At 30.6% G+C, this 23,759-nt stretch overlaps 2 protein-coding genes across 8 annotated transcripts in view; one reads left to right on the top strand and one right to left on the bottom strand.

Annotated features, from left to right (window-relative positions):
* The window catches only part of Mcm3 (minichromosome maintenance 3), a 46,583-nt gene extending 37,049 nt beyond the window's left edge, over positions 1-9,534 (bottom strand). For both annotated transcript variants that reach the window (XM_067286416.1, XM_067286415.1), the window contains exons 1-5: positions 9,367-9,534; positions 9,181-9,293; positions 3,096-3,218; positions 2,442-2,527; positions 2,222-2,352 (exon numbers count right to left, since the gene is read on the bottom strand). In XM_067286416.1, the coding sequence (XP_067142517.1) occupies positions 2,222-2,352; positions 2,442-2,527; positions 3,096-3,218; positions 9,181-9,293; positions 9,367-9,435 (522 nt within the window). In that variant the 5' untranslated portion in view covers positions 9,436-9,534. The remainder of the gene's footprint in view (positions 1-2,221; positions 2,353-2,441; positions 2,528-3,095; positions 3,219-9,180; positions 9,294-9,366) is intronic.
* A 303-nt stretch (positions 9,535-9,837) lies between these two features.
* Positions 9,838-23,759, top strand: part of LOC136988564 (DNA-binding protein SATB2-like) — a 36,676-nt gene continuing 22,754 nt past the window's right edge. For 3 of the 6 annotated variants that reach the window (XM_067286461.1, XM_067286462.1, XM_067286463.1), the window contains exon 1: positions 9,840-10,176. In XM_067286461.1, coding sequence (XP_067142562.1) covers positions 9,937-10,176 — 240 coding nt within the window. In that variant the 5' untranslated portion in view covers positions 9,840-9,936. Of the gene's footprint in view, positions 10,177-23,759 lie in introns of all 6 variants that reach the window. The other 3 variants (XM_067286466.1, XM_067286464.1, XM_067286465.1) reach the window with 3 other exon arrangements.

Here is a 23,759-nt window from a genome sequence, read left to right on the forward strand (position 1 = left end):
CTATACAGCCAGATTCAATATAAAAGAGGACTATTTGGATTAAATTTTGAACCAGAGAAGCTTTTTATATGAAAAACATGAAAGTAATATAAATTTTCTTTTGATAAGCAATTAAAATTTCTTTTAATTTGATTTTATTCATACGTTTTTATAATTTTGGAGAAAAATGGAGTACCATACTTGTAACTGGTCCAATATCTCATCCATACTTCATTATAACATATGGAAAAACGGATGCATTTTAATCCAATTTTACATTAGTTCTTGTATAGTCTGTATTTACGTACTCTTTTAGGTTAATGTTACCTTAGGTAGCCAAGATGGCGGCTCGTCTCTAATTCCAGGAAGGAAACAGTGGGACGCACGTTCTAATCTAACCTAACCTATTCTAATAATTTGGTTGCTAATAATTATGATAATTTATTTGAATAGGTTAGGTTAGGTTAGAACATAAATCCCACTGTTTCCTTGCTGGAATTACAGACAAGCTGCCATCTTGGCTACCTAAGGTAACATTAACCCTCTTTTATCTCATATTTCTAACTTCTAGCTTTCTGAAATTTTTCTTTTGTAAATTTCAGATATCAAATTTTGTCAAATATTTCATGATTTTTTGAAAATTATTTAAACTAATTAAATTATTTAATGATTGAACAACTTTACAAAATAGATTAGCATGCTGATATCTGCTTATAAATTTCAAAAATGAGATATACACCAACCAAAGCCGAATATAATCAAGCGAGAAATGGCTATAATATTAATAATTTAATAGAGAATTTGGCATTAGAGGTAGACGTTAGGCGCCATCTCTTAATAGATTTAATAATTACAATTAATTAAATAATTTAAATAATAATTTAGAATTACTGGAAGAAAAGAATCAGCCCAAAACGGGACTCGAACCTGCAACTTCTGCTATCCTTGCAGACATGTTACTAGTTACGCTACCTGGACCTTCGACTCGATCTCCTCTTCCAGCATATATAAGCTATAACCATCGACGGTTATAGCTTATATAGCTTAATTATTTAAATTATTTAGTTAATTGTAATTATTAAATTTATTAAGAGATGGCGCCTAACGTCTACCTCTAATGCCAAATTGTCTATTAAATTATTAGTATTATAGCCATTTCTCGCCCGATTATATTCGGCTTTGGTTGGTGTATATCTTTACATGTATTGGGTATAGTAAAGATGTTTGATTAAAAATGAGATAATTTGAAAGCCAAAAAAAGTGACAGCCTAAAATAGAACTGAAACTTGCATCTTTCATTTAATATATATGTTGTAATTATGCTATTTGAAGTCTTTTATACAGTTCCTTCTAAATTATCTAATTAAACTTATTGCTGATAGAAGCACGCTTTGTAGTGAAAAACTATTCAGTCCATTAAACAGTTTAATTATCCAAATACATTAATTATCTAATTACTGTTAATAGTACCGAAATTTGCATTTATTTGCTAATAATAATAGTACCCAGCATGGCAATCATAATTCTATATATTCATATATATATATATGGTAGAACCTGTTTAAGAAGTTTCTGCATGAAAGGTTTTCCCACATGACTAAATTTTTCAGTTCCAACATTTACACTATACGATGTGTGTTAAAATTTTTCACATAACAAGTTTCCCAGGTAAGAAATTCCAAAATATCAGGCCCACTGATGATATTTGACCCACTTAAGAAGTTTCCATTGGAGACAAATTGTAATCTTTTACCTTACCATAACTTTAACACATAAAAAATAGTAAAGTTTTAATAAAGCAACTCCAGATGTTCAACATATTGTATATCAAACACCTGCACACCTGAGATGGTCACTAATTTAGCTAGGATCATACTGTTTTGACCATACTCCCTATCTGGTGATGTCCATTAACTGTTGACATGTTATATTGACACCATATGTGCACCATAAAGCACCTGCTACAGTTAATGGATCTTAGTATATTTTACAGGTACTATATGTTACACTACATTACAATATATTACCTTCATATTGGTAAAAAACTGAATATACAAATAAAAATTTATTTTTTTTTTTACAATTCCTGCATAAGAAGTTTCTGCCTAAGAAATATTTTTACTGTGGTCCTTTGAAAAACTTTTTAACAGGGTTCTACTATATATTGTATTATATTGAAATTTAGTTATTTATACATTATAAATAACTAACAATTAATGATAATTTTGAATGTAAATGTAACCTTTGTCAAATAAACAGAACTCGACGGAAAAGCCTCATATGAAGTCAAATCAGTATATCTTCTTTCTAAAGTTTTGTTTGTTGCTGGACAATAATGAACACTACGGACAACTTTAGGACGAACCAAAGAACCTAAATTAAATTTAATAGAATTAAAGTTTATATTACTTTATAAATTATATTACATTAAAGTTTATATTATCTTTACTGAAAATACATACATTTTGTTACAATTCCTTCTACGCAAACAATGCTTCCAAGCTGGCGAGCATGTAGGGTACGAGGTGTTACATGTCTCGATCCGAAACTATAATGAAACTTTTAATGAAATTGTACATTTTTATTTGGAAAAGGTATTTATAATATTAAATCAACATTTTGTAATTACCAAAATTTTAATGGAATTAAATTATCTACGATAAAAATAATTTTAACACTTTATTTCATTAACATTAATTACAAACTTATTTTTTCAGATACAGATTTAAGGATAGGAAGTTGATAAAATATATTAAAAATATAGTTTTACTACTAGAATTTAGAAAAGTTTTGAACTGTTTTCTTTTGCTTCTTTGTTAAATTAAAAATTTGAAACAATTCTCAGTTAAAAGTTCCAATTAGTGAATGAGCATTCTTCTTTAAATGAGAAATTGTTAAAATTTTTAAAGTAGCATTTCATGATGTTATGTGTAACAAAAAGTATATAATATGATGATGCTAGTCTGTAATGATAGATACATAATATTCAGACAAATCATATCAAATCGTTCAATAAACTAATGTTCTTTTAGGACTTTCTGTTTCTCATATTAAGCAATTCAAAATTAAAATCAAAACCTATACATTTATTGAACAAATTTAAAAAATATACAAACCTTCCTTCCAATCCAATATAAAATTCTTCAAACTGCTTTGCATATGTAGTATCTACACCGGAAATAAGTTCTTTCAATGCTCTTTGAAATGCAACAAGTTCTTCAAATGAATTTTCTAAAAGCCTGTAAAAATATAAAATCTTGTTAAATATTTCATTGTGAATGACAAATTATATTTAACAAGATCTTCTTGTAATTAATTTATTTAAACTTAAGTGCGGATTTACTCCAATCTGCTATTTTTGGCTGCTTTTTTATTGTTTTTGTATTTTCTGATCTTTTTGTCCAGTGGGACATTTGTTTTGTTTTTATTATATATATAAATACAATACAATAATACATAAATATAAAAATATACAATATACAAGAAAACAACAATATTTCAATGTCTTCATTTCAATTTTCTATATACTTTCTATTGTATTGTTTCCACTAGGATTTGTCGGTTTTTAAAACTCAGTTTTTTGAAGAAATTTGTATAATTTGAAAACCAGGTTTTCCCAAGTAAAAAACTGGTTTTTGAGCCTATATCTAAGACATAAAAATTCATTAATTATTTGATTAAAAATATCAACATTTTGACACAAAATCGTCTCTGGCATAAAACGGGAATATTGTTAAATACTAAGTTTCATAAAACTAACTACAAAACAAAAAATTCCCCTACACCTAAAATTCGGCTCAATTCAAGCTCTGAATGAGACAGTTGGGACCTTATCAGAGCCGTAGAGCATATCCACAGGAGCAAAAAGGTCTCAAAGGAACTATACTTCTACAAGCGACTCTTCGCTAATACAGTCCCCTAAAAACGGATTGCACGAGATTGAGTGTGGTCTGCGGGCTGTTTGGAGTCACAAAAGAAGTAATCGCATGTTAGGTATAAGATGTCACTGTTCTATCTTGTGATGCCTGCAAAGAATAGTGTAAAAGAATGAATTCTTCCACAAGAAAAATAAGTTGTACAGAAACACATCAGAGATGTAGTCACTAGTGATGGGACAACTAATCAGAACTGGAATTGGGAATTGGAAAAATCAGATATTTTCTGGCTATTGGAATCAGAATAGGAAATGAGAAAATCTCATTACGATTTCCGATTCTTAAAAATGATTCTTCCACATTTTATAAGAAAATTAATTTTTGTTTCATAAATTTGCCTGCTTTTTAAAATTTTTAATTATAAACAAGTTAACATTAATTAAACTATCAAGCTATCTAGTTTCGAATCAAGGCTGGCAGCCAGCAAAACATTTTAAGTAAACAAAATTATATTTTAATTGAAAAATATGTAAAATTATTTTTAATATTTAGTATATTTACTTTTAATGATAAAACAACTTTCTCATTGTAATTATAAAGATTTTTGTTATGATTCCATAGATGATGCCATAATACATTAAATTTTAAAATCCAATTTGTGTGTTTCTGAGTAAAATTACTTGTTTGCACTATTTTTATTGTCATTTTGAGTTTTAAAAATTGATTTTTCAAGATGAGTCAGTCTAGATCAGCGGTTCCCAACCTTTTTTTGACCAGGGACCACTTTGATTTCATTGTTGTCATCACGGACCACAAGGTTTAAGAAAAATAAACTTTAGTCAAAACTTTTAACATAAGTAATCGTTAAACTCAAGTAACATGCTTTAACAGTACTATTATAACAGAAAACAACATTTTTAGTAAAAATTAAATTTAGTTGTATCAATGTGATTTTTGAGCATGCATCTTCTGTACAAGTTCGATAATCCTGGGGCTAATATTACTGCTCAAAGATACACGCATATCATCACTTACTTTCAATCGATTCCTGCACTTGTTTTTAATTACCAGCAGAGCAGAAAACGCTTGTTCACATAAATAAGTTGTGGAGAAAAGCATAAGATAGCGCAAGGCGATTTCTCAAATTTTAGTGTATGAAATTGCTTTTTTACACCAAAACTGCTCCAGATGTTCAGATTCATATGCATCCTTATGGTTCCTATCATTTTGGAATTCAATAAGCTCTTCCTGGATTTCTTCTGCAACTTCTTCAACATTAGTGCTAAAAGGGTTGCGAATCAGTTTTTGGTGAACGTTAGCTTCTGTATTGTTATATTCTGGAAAGTAACGATTGAATTCATCAGCCAACATTTGCAGATGACTCTTAATGTTTCCTTGTATGTTTGTCCTAATCGTGTCACTTTTTATCATCAATGAGTGCTTTTAATGTCTCAAATGCAGAATAATTGTCTTCGCCAATTTTACCTATCCATAATTGAAGTTTGCAAATAAAGGCACGAAGTTTATCTTCAAAGATAAATATATTTGCAACGCCTTCTAAATGTCTGTTTCCAGAACCTTGCAATTGCAAGTTCAACTTATTTAAGTGTGTGAAAATATCCACAAGATAAGCCAAATGTATCTGAGATGTCAGATCAGAAAACTGCTTTAGTAAATCATTCATTTTTTTCTCACCTAGAAACAACTCAACCTCTCCTCTGAGTTCGTGTAATCTTCCCAGCATGTTACCTTTCAACAACCAACGAACTTCTGTGTGAAAGAGAAGGTTCTCATGGTCAGAGTCCGTTTCAGTGCATAGTTTTTGAAAAATGCGTGTATTTAAGGCGCTGCTTTTGATAACATTTACCACTTTTATGGCCAATTGCATTGTATTATTAAGGCATTTAGGAAGAGTCTTGGAAGCTAATGCCTGGCGATGTATGATACAATGCATTGTTAATACCGAAGGATTCTTCTGTCTTATTAACGTTGCTAGACCAGAACATGATCCTAACATTGTTGGAGCGCCATCCGTACAGAAACCAACTAGCTTTTCCCACATAATGTTATGTTTCTGAAAATATTCAGTTATTATGTTCATGACATCGATACCTTTTGATGTCATTTCCAATTCCTGAGAAAACAATAATTCTTCTTTGATTATGTTGTCGTTATCTAAAAAGCGGACAAATACAAGTAACTGAGAACAATTAGAAATGTCAGTCGATTCATCACACTGCAAAGCGAAACATGGCGATTTTTTAATTTTTGAAACAAGTTGCTCCTCAATATCATTTGACATCAGTTCAATTTGAGCTTTCACAGTGTTGTTCGATAGAGATATATCTTGTATTTTTTTTTTTGGCTTCTAACCCTAAAACTTCTTCAACAGCTTTTATCAAACAAGGCTTCACTAATGTTTCTCCTGTTGTATGAGGCTTTTTTGATTGCGCTATCAATTTTGATATCTCAAACGACGCTACTAATGTTTTCTCTGATGACACAAATCTTGTACCACTAGGCCCGAGTTTCATTTTTTTTAAATTCTCTAATTTTCCTTCAAAGAATTCTGGTGGTCGGTCAGAGAAATTAGGATGGACTGTTTCTAAGTGGCGTTTTAATTTCGCTGGCTTCAAGGCTTCGTTCGCTAGAACGGTTGTGCATATAACGCACTGTGGTTTTATTTCTCCATTACGTTCTATCGAAGTAAATCCAAATTTAATGTAACTATTATCGTATTTTTTCTTAGGTGCCATTTTCTGAAAATAAAACAAAAATGTAATCAAATATAACAAGCAAAAGCGTAAAAATAATGTACTTTTTCATAATAAATTTAACCCGTTTGCATATTTTGATTCAGGGATTTTTAATTAAACATAACAAATACTTAAAACTGAAAAAAACGAAAAGAATGCGTTAATTTTGAAGAGAAAGCTTCAAAGTTTATTATTATTATTATTATTTTTTTTTTTTGTTTCGCTTTTCTGTGAAATCTGACACTGACCAGTCATTGTTTACAGCTCCATTACCTTGAGAACATCTGGTGTCGTCTTGTCCAGGACATTTCCATAGAAGTCTCAGGAGGTGAAAGGTCAAAAGTAGGGTGAATACTAGCTGGCCTTATATTTCTAAATATTTTAAAATATTTTTCAAAAATGACATTTTTATTGCAATTTCCGACCCCCGACTTAATTAAACATATATATAATAAAATCTATCCAAATCGGTTAAATTAAGAAACTATTGAATGTCTTTTTCGACATCAGAAAGCAGTTTTAAATAACTTTATCAGTTTATTCATTATAATAGTAAATATACTTTTATTATCTTTATTTTTAATTGCATATTGCTTTGTAATGTGATTTTCTAATTAGGCACACTACATTTCGTTGAATACCTAACTGTTGTGAGCCTTTTGTAATACACACGTACTCTACATAGGTATACTCACGCCTATATTCCCTTTTGTAATCCCTACTTGTGATTAAAAGAGTTTAACATAGAAAAGTGTGTACTTACCTCTTTTACATAAATCATATATTGATAAGAATGTTGACGGTCAGTTCACTACATATCCGGTCAAACCACTAAACAGGCCGTTTCTTTATGCAGCGAAAGTGTAGCGAAATGACGTCACGCGCAATGTTGGCCAATTAGAAACCAGTTTCAGTGTGTTCGCTGTAAAGCGCTTCTCAAGCACTGCATAAAGAAACATGGGGACAGCTAAATAGGATCACTGACACCGCTGAGCAACACAAAAGAAAGCGTACGATTGGCTGACCGGCTCGTACCATACTGTTACGTCAATCACTTGCCCTTCCCTGGTCACTACCTACTCATCGGCGCGCAGCGCTGATCCGCCCGGGCGGGCCCGCGTAACAAGAGAATAATAATTTAAAATGAATAAAAGTTTTAAAACTTTCGCAGACCATATTTTAGCCCTTGCGGACCACTGGTTGGGAACCGCTGGTCTAGATAATCATGGCTCAAGTTAATGAATTAAAAAATCAGTTAACTCACAATAATGATATTTGTTCGGCTCATTGCATCATTTGCCAAACTTTATTTAGTATTAAATATGACGGAGTTAAATCATTTACAAAGCATGTCCCTTGCGAAAAGAGTGAAAAAAGTGCATCTTCTCATTTACTTTCCCCTCCCCCAGTCATTGCATTGGCCAATGAAGCACTTTCCAAAGATGACAATTCTACATGACACAATGGGATAATTCATCAAGTAAAAGGGAATTAGCTGCAATTTCTTCGGAGATAGGGTGGCAATATTAACTTCATCCAAAATAAGATTACAAATTTATTTCGTAGAACATCAAAATAGCATGTGTATCCATACATAAATGGAGAATTTTCACGTTTATTTCATAAGATTGATTCTGGATTTCTTAATCATTTTCCATTCTTAAGCTTAATGTATATTAATTAAGTTAACAAATGTACTGTGCTAATAATGTAAATCATTAATTTTTCTAAACTAAAATAAACTTTAGAAAGTATTCAAAAGAATCAGGAGTTTTTGACAGAATTGGAATCAGGAGAAATTTTGTTATCATCCCATTTGACATCATTTAGTCATACGACCAAATGATGTCAAAGTGAGGTCACACCAAATGCTTTGTGTGTCTGCAGTCCAATGTGCAGCTCACTAACGAGCTGAAGCAACAGCATCTCGAATGGGGCACAGTTGATAAGTAGTCTTATGATTTTTTGTTTATAACACTTTATATGCAGGTCATCCAGAAAAAATTCTGTTTTGAAAATGTTTATTAAATATTCTTCTTTTTAAAATAAAATTAAGAAAAAAATGTACTTAATAAAAATAATTACCAAAAAAATCTAATTTTATTTAAAAAATTAATTCCATAATTACTAATAATCGGTAAAAGGGTTAATGTTATCTTAAGTGCCAAGATGGCGGCTCATCTCCGATTCTAGCAAGGAAACAGTGGGACGCACAACCTAACCTAACCTAACCTATTCTAATAATTTGGTTGCTAATAATTATGGTAATTTATTAGAATAGGTTAGGTTAGGTTAGAAACGTGCGTCCCACTGTTTCCTTGCTGGAATCGGAGACGAGCCGCCATCTTGTCACCTAAGGTAACATTAATCAGTAAAAGTCCATCCTTTATACATGGGGCGTTTTTTTAGTATTAAAAAATTTTAAAAATTTGTTTATGAGAAAACTTTATTCCTATTTATATCCGAGAGGCAGATAACTAGATTTTTTTCTTATTAAATAAAACAAATATCTTCACTAATCAACATATTAATTTTTTAGATTAATATATAACATTCAAAATAATACTCACTCCTGAGCTCGTTTAGGATTCTTCTTTCTGAGATCATTAATATTAACAATAAGACGACATCCGTTATTCGTAATCATATCTTTAACACACTGACTGTAATAACCCTGATCCACCTATAATATTATATTATAAAATTAATAATTAGATAATATTAAATATAAATTCCTTACATTTAAACTTCATTACGTCGTCATCCAAAAAATCAAGATATTCTCTCTGAATATCTCTGATACGCTGATCAACATCGAGTGCCATATTGTCTTCTCGAAACACTTAAACAATCCTTGCCAAATTATATATTCATTCGATAAATACTTAAATTGTTAAATGAAAATGACGTACAAACTTAGACCAAGAAACAATAACAAGTCACGTTGTTAAGAAAATTTTCGCGGGAAAAATCATAGCGCCACCTACCATTCCAGTCACAAAAAAAAAAAAAAAAATATTTAATTAACGAATTAAAACGCGACCCATTTTTAAAAATTCGACTAAATAAATTTCGAACGAAACTTATAATTTACGAATACGTTAAAATATTAAAGAAATTAACATTTTAACGTTATTATAAAAATTTTAAATTGATTTCGTAAATTTTTAAATTTTCGAAAAATCGATAAATTATATATTCGATTAATATAATATAGATATTAATAATTATATGTTAAATGACGTTTTAAAACGTTTATTAATTACGGAAAGAAAGAAAATATCGATACGCGTTAAATTTTATATAAGAGACAGCTTTAACGGGTTATGGACAAGTGGCGATGGATTTTAGAAAAATATTTTATATCTGTTTGGTGGCGCCACAAACAAACCATTGAACAACTGGAAGAAGTGAAAGTTTTTGAAAGAGGAAAAAATATACCGAATTTATTTACTGTTGAAAAAGGATTCGAAAGAATGGATTTCCATTCAGTAATGGAAACATTTGCCGAAGCCTGGGTTGCCGCTAATACACAAACTCCTCTGACAGAAGCTGCAGAAGCTCAGGTAGATTTTTATATGGGATTTCTCCTCGTTTTATTAAATATTGCATGAATTATTTTTAAATATTGAAAAATTATTTTTACTTTGACGTTTTATACTTTGCACGATTCTTTATTAAATAAGAAACTGTTTAATCGATTTTTTTAATGAAAAAAATTAATGTTTATATGTATGTATATATATATTTTTTTTTTTTTTTTACTTGTACATTTCATTCTACTTCTCATCATGCTGCAATTAAGAAGAGTTTAATGAATATGGATGAAAAAAATGCATGAGAAAAAGAAAAAAACAATGCTTTATACACAAGTGCTAAATAAAGAAGGTTTATTTTAGTTGTGTTCAATAATTCTGACAGATTGATTGATTCTTGATATTTTTGACAGGAAAATAAATCATTAAAATATTATGCCAAATATAATCATTTTTTTAACATTTGCTTATGTATTAATGGAATAATTTACATTAGGCAATGTAATAAAATTTTGTTTAAAAAAAAAAAGTTGGAATAGAATTAATGAACTGAAAGGAAAAGAAAAGAACTTTATAAAAAATGTTAAAAGTGGATTATTATTCTGAAAGCTGCAAAGTTTTATTTTATTCCATGATAATTTAAATAATTGCTATATTACGGGCTCGACCGACTTATAATCTGCACCGGTAGCGCGTAACTAGAACCTATATTTAGGGATGATTCGAATTAGAATGTCCTACGCGCCTCTGTACTGCTGTGGATAAAGAATAAACTTTGATGTCGTATATGCTCGTGTAGAAGGGCGTTGGCTGCGTTCAAATATTTTTTCCTGTGTTTATTTGATTTTTTATTAATGTTTTTATTTACAAAGGTAAAGGAAGCTTGGGTATCTTCCTGGTTATGTTACTGGGATCATTATGACTTCAGAAAATTGGGTACAATTTTACCTCTGAGCGAGATGGTTGGGACTTTATCCGATCTATAGGCCTTACCTGTAGGAGCAAAAAAGTCAAAGGAAACATATCTCCTTTACAAGATATAGTCCCCGAAATCGTCCTACTTTCGGGATGCGGGCAATTGGGGGTTGCGTTATGTTCCTCCACTAAGACTATTGTGTTTAACTATTTAGCCCATGTGACTATGCTGGCTTTGATTAGTTCACTTGATTGTTTGTGTAATATTTGATGATATATAGTTTTAGGGATGTGGCAGCTTGCTCCCACACGGACATTATGGTAAATTAGTGACAGTGAACTCCAAAGTGCATGATTACATGCATTAGGACTGGTTCACAGTAAAAAAACTGATCTTTGGAGGTGAATATCTCGTCAAGGGTTGCATGTACAGGTATGGTTTCGTTGACATTTTTGCTTGTACGGGAGGGTCTGTAACTCTGAGGTGGCAAATCTCTCATTCAGAGTTCACAAATTACTGCAAATTATATGTTTGCACAAGGGCATCTAGCAAATGTGGGTAGTTGGGGGGTATTTGCATTTTGCCGAGCATTAAAAAAACCCATTCCAGAAGTCTAGAAGAGAGCATTTTAAAAAAATTACTTACTAATTTTCATGTTAGTCCAGTGATGATAGCACACATGTAACAAGTCATATATCAGCAGAAAATAGATGTGCATTGATGGAAATTAGTCTAAGGAGGTGCATCATTTTTATTTCCTGCTTAGGCATTTCAACTTTTCATCTAGCTCTCCTTATAGCTAGGTTATGATTGACTTTAATGAATCAAAAGTACCAATGGTTACCACCATTATTTTTATTCTATTATAAAAAGTTTATTAATCCATTCTTATAAAATTATGCTGCCAAAATATTTACCAGCATATATTTATTTATTGTATGATAATTCCCATTCCAGGTTACTTCTTTGTGGTAAAAATACTAAGGCACAAACAACTGCATTTATCATTCCCTACTATATAGCAAAAGAATTTTCTCTACTTTACAATTAATAAGTTTTGCTTTGTAATTCATTTTGCATATAACTTGTTTGGTAAGCCAAATGATCGCCGTTAATAATTGGTCTATTATTATGCTATATTTACTAATTAATAATAATAATAGGCTCGATTATTAATGGCTAACGTTTGGCTTAGTATCAAAACATCAGGACTTCCCGAGACTGATTGATATTTAACTTGATTTAGCCCATGTGACTATGCTGGCTTTGATTAGTTCACTTGATTGTTCATGTAATATTCGATATTAGATAATCCTCATACAGTATAGCACTAACAATCCTTAGGGATAGTGAAAAGATTTTACGGTGGCAATAATATATATAGAATATCTCTAGATTCATGAATTGAATATAAAGTTTTGTTAAATAAAAATTATAAATTTAGATTAATGAAAAAAATTAATGTGCTTTTAAATCTGTTTTGATTATCATTACTAATAATAATTTGGATATTTTAACAGTGAAATAAATAGCTAATATTTTAATTTTTAGATTTTTTTCTCCAACGACATTACAAATTGACAATTATATGTAATTTTAATTGTGAGATAAATTTAATTGAGATAAAGATAATTTCAATATGCTTCAAATGAAATGCTAAATGAAAAAACATTATCTTTTTGTCTTATTTATTATATATTGTATATTATTTAATCATAAAAATGAATAAAATTTTCAGTTTTACCAAGTAATTTACTGAATATTGAATAATAATTACTTATGATATTATGAAACTTCAAGAAAATATAGAGAAGTTAAATAAATAAAACAAAATGTTTAATTCAGGAAACCAAAAAATTAATTTATATAGAGAAATATTTTCATTTTTTTAAAGAACAGGCTTTAAAATCTATAGAGCTGACTACATTTGGAACAAAATTAAGTTCAAACTTTGAAAGATCAGATTAAACAGCTTAAAAGCTTAATTCCAAATTCTGATACTTTTGATATTTTAAATTAAAATTTTTTTTAAACTTTTTTTTTATAATTAAAAGATTCTCCCATCAACTTGCACATTACTATATAAGGCCTGCATTAGCATAGTTCTTACTAGAGCATCCTTAGTGATTGAATCATAATGTATCTTTGTGATGTTTTAAAGATCTACATAATAAAACATTGCATTCCCTGGAAAACCTGACTATATAGATGTCTTCCATGTTCTCTTCATTCAACTTATCTATGTTTTCTCTTGCATTATACTGGAAATTTCTTAACTAAAGTTATAATAACTTTGGCATAAGGAGTGCAGCTATTAACTTTGCAAATGCCACACATTATACTGTCTTTGCTCTATATGTTTATTCTCAATTACTGGCTTGATTGTTCTTAAAGATGCTTTCAGTATACCAGGAGTTTCCAATCTTTTTCATGTAGCAATCCCTTTTTAAGGAAATTTTTTTTATCAATTCCCTTTAATATTATATACCAGGGGTGGCAAGCAAGAGTTCAGTGGGAGCCAAAATGTAGGTTTTGCAAAATTCATGGGAGCCACAGTTCTGTACTGTCGTGGCAGATAGTATGGTAAGGCATGCGATTTTATTATATAATATTAATATAATATAAAACAAATATTGAATTTTTTTAATAAACATATTTTCACAAAATTATAAAAATAAAATTGTAAAAGTAATAATAATAAACAGAAATTAACACTTTCAGCAAGAGTCTCACGTAACTCAAAAAACGCCGCATTTTCCCATGTCTGTTATATACTATGTTATGCAATATTATATTACAGTAGAGTCCCAGAAACTTGACTCTCAATAACTCAAGATTCTGTAAAACTTGTGTCATTCGAAAAAAAATATAATATAATGTCTATTTCTATAACTTAGCACTAGGATCAAATAACTTATCATTCTTCTCTGGTGACAATCAATAATAGCATCAATTCCACGTGCTAACAAAGAATATAATCTTTTTTCCAAGATGCCACCACAAAACACTACAATGTGAATGTCACTAACTCAAAAGTAGCATTGAATAGCCATTTTTTAAAATTAGAATTAAAGGCCAAAAAAAGCTGCTAACTTGTTTACCATTGTATCATAACAGTAATAATTCAAATATGAGTCTATGCTGGGGGGTTTCCATATTGTAAATATCCTTTGCATTTTTATATAATAATCTTTGTATCTCTTACATTGGATTATATTGTAATTTATAACCAATGCTCTTTTTCTAAAAATCTTACTATTAGTACACTGTACTGTACCAGTGCATTCTGGTGAAAAATATCCTTGACTATAATGTAGTATGCTATAGAAAATACTGTACATAGGGTAGATGTACCAGTTTTGGCCAGTGTAGTACCAGTTCTGGCCAGAAAACAAATTTAACTTAAAAATATAATCACAAATGAAACAAACTTTTATTGTTAACTGTTGACACAGTTAACAATAAAAGTTTGTTTCATTGGACAGATTTGAATATGTGGTGATTATATTTTTAAGTTAAATTTGTTTTCTGGCCAGAACTGGTACACTGGCCAAAACTGGTACATCTACCCTATACAAATTTTAAATCAAATTATAGAAACATATCATTTCATGCAAATTATATATTAAATTATTTTGTAGTCATTGTCAATGTTTGATGTTTTTACATTTGTAATTTTCATCACACTATTAAAACACATTTTTATTCCTTGTTCTTTTATCAAAAACTGTTAATTGCATGTTCTCTTTTTCAGCTTATTCACACATGTAAGTAAGAGAATGGAGGAAAATGCTGAAATATGTGACAATTTATTATTGGAGATATTGATTGTTTATAAAAAGTTACCTAACGACTACACACAAGGAAATTATATACATATATATATATAAATTCTATTTAAAACAATTATGGACAGTGTGTGAAATAATTTAAATGAATGCATTTTATATATAGATTACTTTATTTTTAAATTCTTTAAATTGGACTTTAAAATTTTATAATACAGAATTTACTTACATCAAGAAATAATTAAAAATTGTTGTTTTCTCAATGGATTTATCTTACATTTTCTGTGTTGATATGCCAGGCATTTTCTTTTTATTTTGCATTTTGGTTTATTTGTATTGTGCTACAAGCAGAAAAATATTTGCTTTAATGGAATTTAAAACAAAGTTCTATTGCTTTTAGATGTACATTTCTTATTAGAAGTACTTCCTGATGATGGACATAAGTCTGAAAATCCTAAAACTTTGTTCTATTTTGTTCATTAAACTCTATTAAACAAAAAATTTTTTAAAGTTGAACCTTTTTTCGTACTGTTTAAAATTATCTATATAAAAAAATAATAATACATTTTGATTTATTTTAGTGGTTGCTAGTGATATAACTTGCTAGTGATCCATTCTACTGGTATTTAACTAATGCAGCAATGATTGTTGATTCACATGAATTACATTAATTAGTATTTAGATGTGAATGTTAGACTAAAAATAAATAAATCTTTAATATCCTACATTGATTTTTTTTAATGAATGTTTTCAGCTATATTAGTAATCATCATTAGGTTCTTAATACAGAACATCAGTACAAGTATTATAGAATAAACTTGATTGTCTTCTAATGTAGCTGAAAACATTTATTTATATATTGATGATAGATTTGAAGGGTTTATTTAGTTTTATTATTTCATCTAGTTATGTATGCTTTAAGAATATTAGACTAATTTCAGATTATGCCAATTGATTTGCCATGTCCTGTTTACAAAAATAAGGATACAGTTATTATAAAAATAGATATAGTAATATTAGATAAATCATGGAATGTATTAATGCATTCACAATTTAATTATAAAATAATTTTTTAAAAATCCTTTTGAAAAATTCTTGCATTAATAATGAAAATATTTGACTTAGCAGAATTGATAATCTATATATATAATCGAGACGAGTTGATGATGATGATGATAATAATAATCAGTGCAGAGCCCAAACGGTTAGGAGTTGAAAGTTGAAATTTGGTACATAGTTAGGGTATGTCACGAGAACACACACTAAGAAGGGATTTTTCGAAATTCCTCCCCCATGGAGGAGAGGGACAGGATTAAGTCTTAACACTTGCATCAATGATGGAAGTGTTACGTAACAATAGAAGTGTTAAGAGAAAGCGACGTGCAAGACGCAGATGCAATTTTTTCGTTTTTGCGGGAAATCGAACATATTTTTAGACCTATCTAAAAATTCTGTAATTAGTCTGGAAACAGGGAGGACCCAATTCTTGCATTCTGTGAAAACGGGTAAGGTTGACTATAACCTAATCGCTAAAACGGTTAGGAGTTGAAAGTTGAAATTTGGTGCACAGTTAGGATATCAAATTTAAGTACCAAAGTGTTAAGTAACAATGGAGAACAAGAGAAAGCGATGAACAAGATTTACGGGCGCTGGAAAAAAAAAAGAAAAAGAGTAATATGTTGGAACATATTCGATTTTCAAATTTAAACAGATTAGTTCGGTTTCTCTCGACCTTTCTTCTTTAGAACATTCGATGAAAATCGAAGGATATAATCAGAACACGTCGTAAAAATTGAACAATATTAGAACATTTGATTTTCAAATTTGACCTTTCTTTAGAAAAACTTAGTTTGTTGATGAAATTAGGTTTTTTTTTTTTTTTTTTTTTTTTTTGTGACTATAATGTAATAATCTTAATCTTCGCTATTGTTACTTTTGCCCAAGAAACGTCAGGCCTACCTGCTAGTTATAAAATAGTTTTCAGTATATTAAAATAAAAGTCAGCATTAAATGTAAAGCATTAATAAGTTTGGAAAACTAAATTGTTATGAATTAGTATTGTTCAATGATGGGTATCTTTTGTTAATGAATCATTACTGATTAATTAATTGAAACTTTTTGAATTGCTGTAGGTTTTTTTTTTCTATAAAACAGTGTGTTACAATTTTTTCACTTATAATAACTCAAATGTTTCTAAATTAAAAAAAAAAAGATCAAGTGGTTAACAACAAATTTAAGCTTAAGTTTTTTTTAATTTGCTTATAATTTACACTTTTTATTAATTTAATTAAGCTATTGAAACTGCATTTTTGTTTTAATCTAAAAATATTCATGCCTATCATAATTTTTTTTTTATAATTACACTATGTTATTTTTACAAACTGACATCAATAAATATCAATACATTACATATTAATCATTTGTATTTGTATATAATCTATCACGATTAGAAATTAAGACTATCTGCTATTTGTTAAGCTCTAGATTTCTGATTCTTCCATAATGAAACCAATTGTCCAAACTACCAGGATTCAGGCATATATATTATAAACTATTAGGTAATACAAAAACAACCTACTACCACACTTATATAAAAAATAAAGCTTTTTACTGCTTGCATATTACATAGACATTTTATTAGATCTACACATAAAAAGAAATCGTAAACATGCTGACGATCTATAAGGTATTTGTTTATAGTAGGTGCCAACTTAGAAATACAAAAATAGTACAGAATTTTATTGGATGTGTTCAAAATTTATTAGAAAAATTTTTTAATATTACATTTAATTAATACAATAAAGTTGCCGATCCGTGCATAATGGCAGGATGTCTGAGCAGTACCAATTAGTTTGTGGGAATGTTGACACAGAGACAACTAGGGTAGATGTACCAGTTTTGGCCAGTGTACCAGTTCTGGCCAGAAAACAAATTTAACTTAGAAATATAATCACCACATATTCAAATCTGTCCAATGAAACAAACTTTTATTGTTAACTGTTCACACAGTTAACAATAAAAGTTTGTTATCATGTTGGTGATTATATTTTTAAGTTAAATTTGTTTTCTGGCCAGAACTGGTACTACACTGGCCAAAACTGGTACATCTACCCTAAATAAGCTTCCATTGGTGTGTGGATTCCAGCTCCTGGTTCTTCCAGCAGTCAACAGCCCCAGTGCTTTGTCAGGTGTCAATAAACAGTTGAGATGAAGGTTAACAAGTTCAGAGTGGAAGCAATGTCGTCATAAATTCACTTTCCATTTCCAGGAGGATGTTCACCAGCACAAAAACAGACTGAGGAGCTCTCCATTTCCTCTAAGTTCAGATTTTTATAAACTTTCTTTTGGGTCCCAGATCGACCACTTCGATTGGTTGCCTCCACTCATCTCTGCTCTCCCAATTGGTCATCACTCATTACAAAAGGTAATGAAATTGGAACCTAGATTGTGGGATCAGTCTGTCTATCCGATCCCAATTGAAGATGGTTGATCTTAGAAGTGGGCTGGAATACTAAAAATAAAAAAGAAAAGGAAAAAAAAAACTTTTTTTTTGTAGTAAAAATTTTTTATAAAGCCATTTAAGAAAAGGGTATAAACTTCATGCCCATATAAGGATACGTTTGTAGAAATTTCCTAGAAAGATGTACTTCTCAGGTTTAAACAAAGGGATAATGTAAGTCCCAAGATCGAACATCTTTGATGGGGATTGAGTTGACCATCAGTGTTGACTCATCCCATGACCCAAGGTCTGATCCCATTACGTTTCGTCACAAGAGGGAACCAATTGGAGGGCGGGGGCAAGTCGGCATCGACCTATCGGAATGTTCGGTCTGAAACTTGAAAAAACTTATAAAAACTGCACGAATCAAGCATGTGACATTCCTTGTTCATAGTTCCTTTTATCCTGTAAAGTGGTGCTTTACAGAGAGACCATCTGAAGGATTTCTGTCAACCTGGAAATAACTTTTGCCCTCCGGTTTCATCCCTACTTGCTGAGGTTCACTTTTTCTCCAGAGACTTTCTCCTGAATCTGTGCCACACACCTCAGGGCAGTCAATTGCAACATCTGTCATTGAGAGACCAAAGGAGGAACTTTGTACTGAACATCAAACACTTGTATGGACTTTTAACTTGCTCCCTGAGCTGTGTTTTGCTGAAAATTTGCAAAACGTTGTAAGAAACTTTTTGTAATATAAACAGGTTAAAAGATGAATAATCTATCTCTGAGGGTTTCTTTGCTCTGACACTATAGTCGTGACCGCATGACTTTCCTGACTAATGCATCCAGTCAGCAAACCTCTCATTGAGACTTACATTCTTCTATTGTTTTAATACGAAAAATTCTTGGATTATGACAAGAATTATGTCCATAAAAGGACATAAAATTTCTGGTTTTCCTTTCTTAGCAGTTTTACAAAATAGTTTTTTTTTTTTTTTTTCCTCTTATTCATTTGTGTGGTTCTGGTCCTCTTTCAGAGCCTCACACAAAGAATACAGTCTCACTTTAGCAATAATGTGTTAAATTCCACAGTTGTTATAATTTAAAAGTACCTTAACAATTATTAAAAATACACCTTAAATTCTAACTTATTAACTGGCATCTCACGAGGATGGAAAAAATGAAGCCTAAGAGCATGGTTGCAATAGCAATGATTGAGATGAAAAAAGAACTTATCAGTTATCACAAAGCTTAAATGGGTGTGTGTGTGTGTGGTGGATCCAGTTGCTATTTTTAAGTTGAATATAATGGAATGTGACAAATAAATGCAATTTTCACTTTATCATACAATATTTGCATATTTATTTGTTTTCACATTGTAATTTATTATTAGAGCATGTAATTGTGTTATTTTTACATTAAGTTATGTGTATTTGCTGTTTTAAGTTTATTGAAATTGGTATTTTTTAGGGTCTGTAATGGATTAATTCACTTACCATTATTTTTTTTAATCAGAAAAATTGATTTGGGCTTTGAATGATTTGGAGTTTGAACAACCTCCTAGAAAGAATTAAATTTGAACTATGAGACACCATTATAGTAACATATTTTGGAAAATATTTTATTTTACTTTGAATCAAATTTATAATTTAAATGCAATGGTTAGTAAAATTAATGAATATGAGACAATATAATGATAAATTAAGTAAGTCTTTGAAAATTGTTAACAATGCCATGCAATTTATACAAATCACTAGAACTTCATAACTGCCATTTGTTGTGCACCCAAGTCATCTCTCACTCTCACTGTGAAAACATCTCTCATGTTATGATCTTAGTGATTTTTTTATATATATACAAAAAAAAAAATCTATTAATTACGGTATCCATGAAGAGTGAGAAAGCAATGAAGCCGAAGAGGAAGTTTGAAATATTGACAGCGGCGTAGCGTAGATGTCAGCCTCCCGGGGCGGAGGAAAATTTTGCCGCCCCCTTATTAGGTAATTCAATTTAAAAGACTAAAATATACAGTAATTCTAAAGAACTTTTTGGCAAGAACAATCATCATTATTGTGTATTGTACAGGTTACAAATAAAAATAGTCATATGTGTTTTACAATATAATAACCACATTTATTACAAAAATTTTTACACGTATGCCACTTACATTGATATAACAGGTTTAAAACACTTATGATTATACCTTGATGATCGACAAGATTAAGTTATTAACGAATTGAATATAAAACACAAATTGACTTCTAATTAGAACTAGAACGATACTGTTACTATTTATTATTTTTCAATAAAAAAATAAATAGTAATTGTTAGAATTAAAAACGAAATTTCTGTCTTTAACTAAAACTTTATTCGTCTACTTTTTTTAAGAGCAAAGTCTTTTATTGCACTATCAATGTCTATAACATCACATACCTTTTGCTCAATAGACAAGATAGCCAGATTGGTTAGCCTTAAAAGTACTCATTGTTGATCTTAAATAATTTTTGATCAATTTCAATTTTGAAAAACTCCTCTCACAGCTGGCATTGCTTATGACAATTGTGAGGAATATTTGGAGCATTATTATAATATTGGGCAGAGTATCTTCCAGCTTGGATTTCACAATAAATTTTAATAATTCAAGTGGGTTCACATTAATTAATTTATTTTCGTTGCCTGTGGCAGCAATAAAAGTTTGCAGTCGAAGTTGTTTCAGCTTGAAGTCCTGCTCGTCAATTTCGGCAGATACGTAGTCTAGATTACATTTAGTATCGTCCGAATCTAGTAATATAGCCAGCGTTAGATAAGCAAACTTATCCGCCAAATTTTGTAGCTGCTGAAAACGCTCACGAATTTCTACAATTATTCTATTTAACGAAGAAAACAGCTTCTTTCTCAACTCATTTTCACAAGACAAGTTGGCATCTCTGGTTCCATCATCAAAAATATGCCTTCTCGTTATGCGCCTCTGAGGTTCCATGGAAATGCCAAGTTCTTCACACACATTTTTTGCATAACTTACAGTGCCATCTGCCCATTCCTCTCGTTTTTCTATCAGTACCATCTGCAAAGCATTTACTTTCTGAGTGCACAGTCTTATGTCAAGTCCTTTCGTTTGTAAATGTTTTTGTGCATCATTCACTTCATGTAGCACCAGTTGCCAGAGGCCCAAGAAACAAAGAAAGGAAAATGACTGACTGCATCGTAACTAGCAAAGTTCCTGCACTCGTTCTTGTGTTTAAGCTTTTGCCTGTCTCTGTTAGTTTTTCCAAAGCAACGAGAATGTCTTTGTAATGATGGAATGTCATTTTTACGGCATCGCCTCTTGCACTCCACCGCGTATCTTGAACCCTTTTTAAACTTTTGTCTGTAGCTACTGTCAGAACTTCCCAACGATGTGGGGACATGGAAAAAAATGAATAGCAACGTTCTAATGTGCCGAAAAAAGTTACTGAACTTGCCTTAACTGAGGCAGCGTGTAAACAAACCAGGTTTAAGGAATGATTTGAGCAAGGTACAAATTCAACTTTGGGATTTATTTCTTTAATTCTTTGCTTAACTCCTGAATGCCTTCCAGCCATAACAGCAGCATTATCATATGCTTGGCCTCTGCAGTTGCTTATATCGAGGCCATCAGCTTCAAGCTTGCTCAAAATCACCTTTGAAATTCCTTCAGCAGTTTTATCTTTTGTTTCAATGAAATCTATAAAAGATTCTACTACTTGTACTTCCTGATTTTCAATCACTATGTATCTTTATACCTGGTTTGTTTGGTCTTTATGAGAAATGTCTAGAGTGCTGTCAAATATAATCGAATAATGCTTGGTCTCTTTTATTTGTCCGATGATATGCTGGCGACCTTTATTTCCCAAAATTGCAATAAATTCGTTTTGGATTTCTGGTGACATATATGACATATACGTGATTGAAATTTTGCCACACATTTTAGATCTTACAAGATGTTCACGAAGTACAGGATCGTACTTTGCAATTAAATGCACCAATTCTAAAAAGTTTCCTCTATTAGTACTGGCGTCGTTTTCTGTATGGCCACGTAAAGCCAAATTCTGTTTGGCAAGGAAATATATAATATCAAACATTCTGATGAGAATTTCTTGCCATTTTTTTTGTTTCCCCTGCCACCAAGTTTTGCTCTTTCTTGTCAATAGTCTGTCCTTTTTTAAGTCTGATCTCCAACTCCTTCCATTTGCAATAATTTTGGTCGTGTAGTGCACTTGATTCGTGACTTGGTGGAAATTAAATCCTAAGGTTTCAAGTATTAAATCCATCAGATGAGCAGAACTTTGATTCATTCGGTGTGTTTATGTTTTCAAATAAATGACAGCAAAAGCAAAATAATGATGCTTTGGAAGGAGAATAAGTCATCCAAGTACGTAAAACTTTTTTGCCATTAGTTAATGTGTGGTAAAACCATTCCTGGGTAAGCCTCTTGTCTCTCCTTTTGATGTTAAAGAACACTAATCTAAACATGTTAGTGTTGATATGCTGAACAACTAAACAGCCTTGCTGAATGAGATGCAATTGCATATTTTCATCTATGTGTTCAGGCCAGTTTCCGATATTGTCCAAGTTTCGGTATTGAATAGCAGACAATGCTGATACTGTATCAGTCTCGGTTTCTAAGCTATCGAGGCCCATGTCTAGACATACAGATGCAGACTCTAATTGAGTAGATGATGTTGGAATTTGATCTTCAGGAACAATGTCGACATTTCTAACAGGTACAAGATCAACAGTGTCAAGTTCTTGTATTTTTTTTAGCTTGTTCTGGGTTTGAAGGTCCAGTTATCTTTGATGAATTTAAGTCCAACGTGGAATCTGAAGTCTCAGGAACAGGACTTTTCACATATTTAAGTAATGCCCCTTCATTTTTTCTAATGTTTTTCAACTTAGCTTTTCTTTTATGACGGTAAGATGCCCCACTTTCTTTTATTCTTTTCATTTTTCATGTTAAAACAAAAAAATATATAAATATTGACACTTATAATAAATAATAAAAGTACGAGTTGGATTCATAAACAAAAGTATCGTAGAACATTTCAAAATAATTACTAATAAATTAAAAAACTATAATCTACTTTACTGAAATTTATTTGTTCTGATATTTTTTTATTTTAATAAATTAAAGCTTGAACAACGTAGCAGATTGTCACACATACAATTACAAAAATAAAAAACGTAAATAAAATATTTAATACTCACATACTCCCATATACGTACACGAACAATACAATTTTTGGTTGAACTTCAGATATGTATACTGTCATGGCGGCGCTATGGCCACGCTTCAGACTGTTCATGCACTCGACTGAACTCCCAGAGGGGAGCCGCCGGCAGGCTGCCATGTGCTAAATGTCACTAGTTATTGATTCACTGTAGTTATTGGACAAAAGAAGAAAAAGGAAACGTCTACTAAATATATAGTTAATCTAATCTAACCTAACCTGAC

The sequence above is a fragment of the Centruroides vittatus genome, unplaced genomic scaffold, assembly GCF_030686945.1.
Source record: "Centruroides vittatus isolate TY-2023 unplaced genomic scaffold, ASM3068694v2 scaffold_3315, whole genome shotgun sequence".
In the NCBI taxonomy this organism is placed as follows: Eukaryota; Metazoa; Arthropoda; class Arachnida; order Scorpiones; family Buthidae; genus Centruroides; species Centruroides vittatus.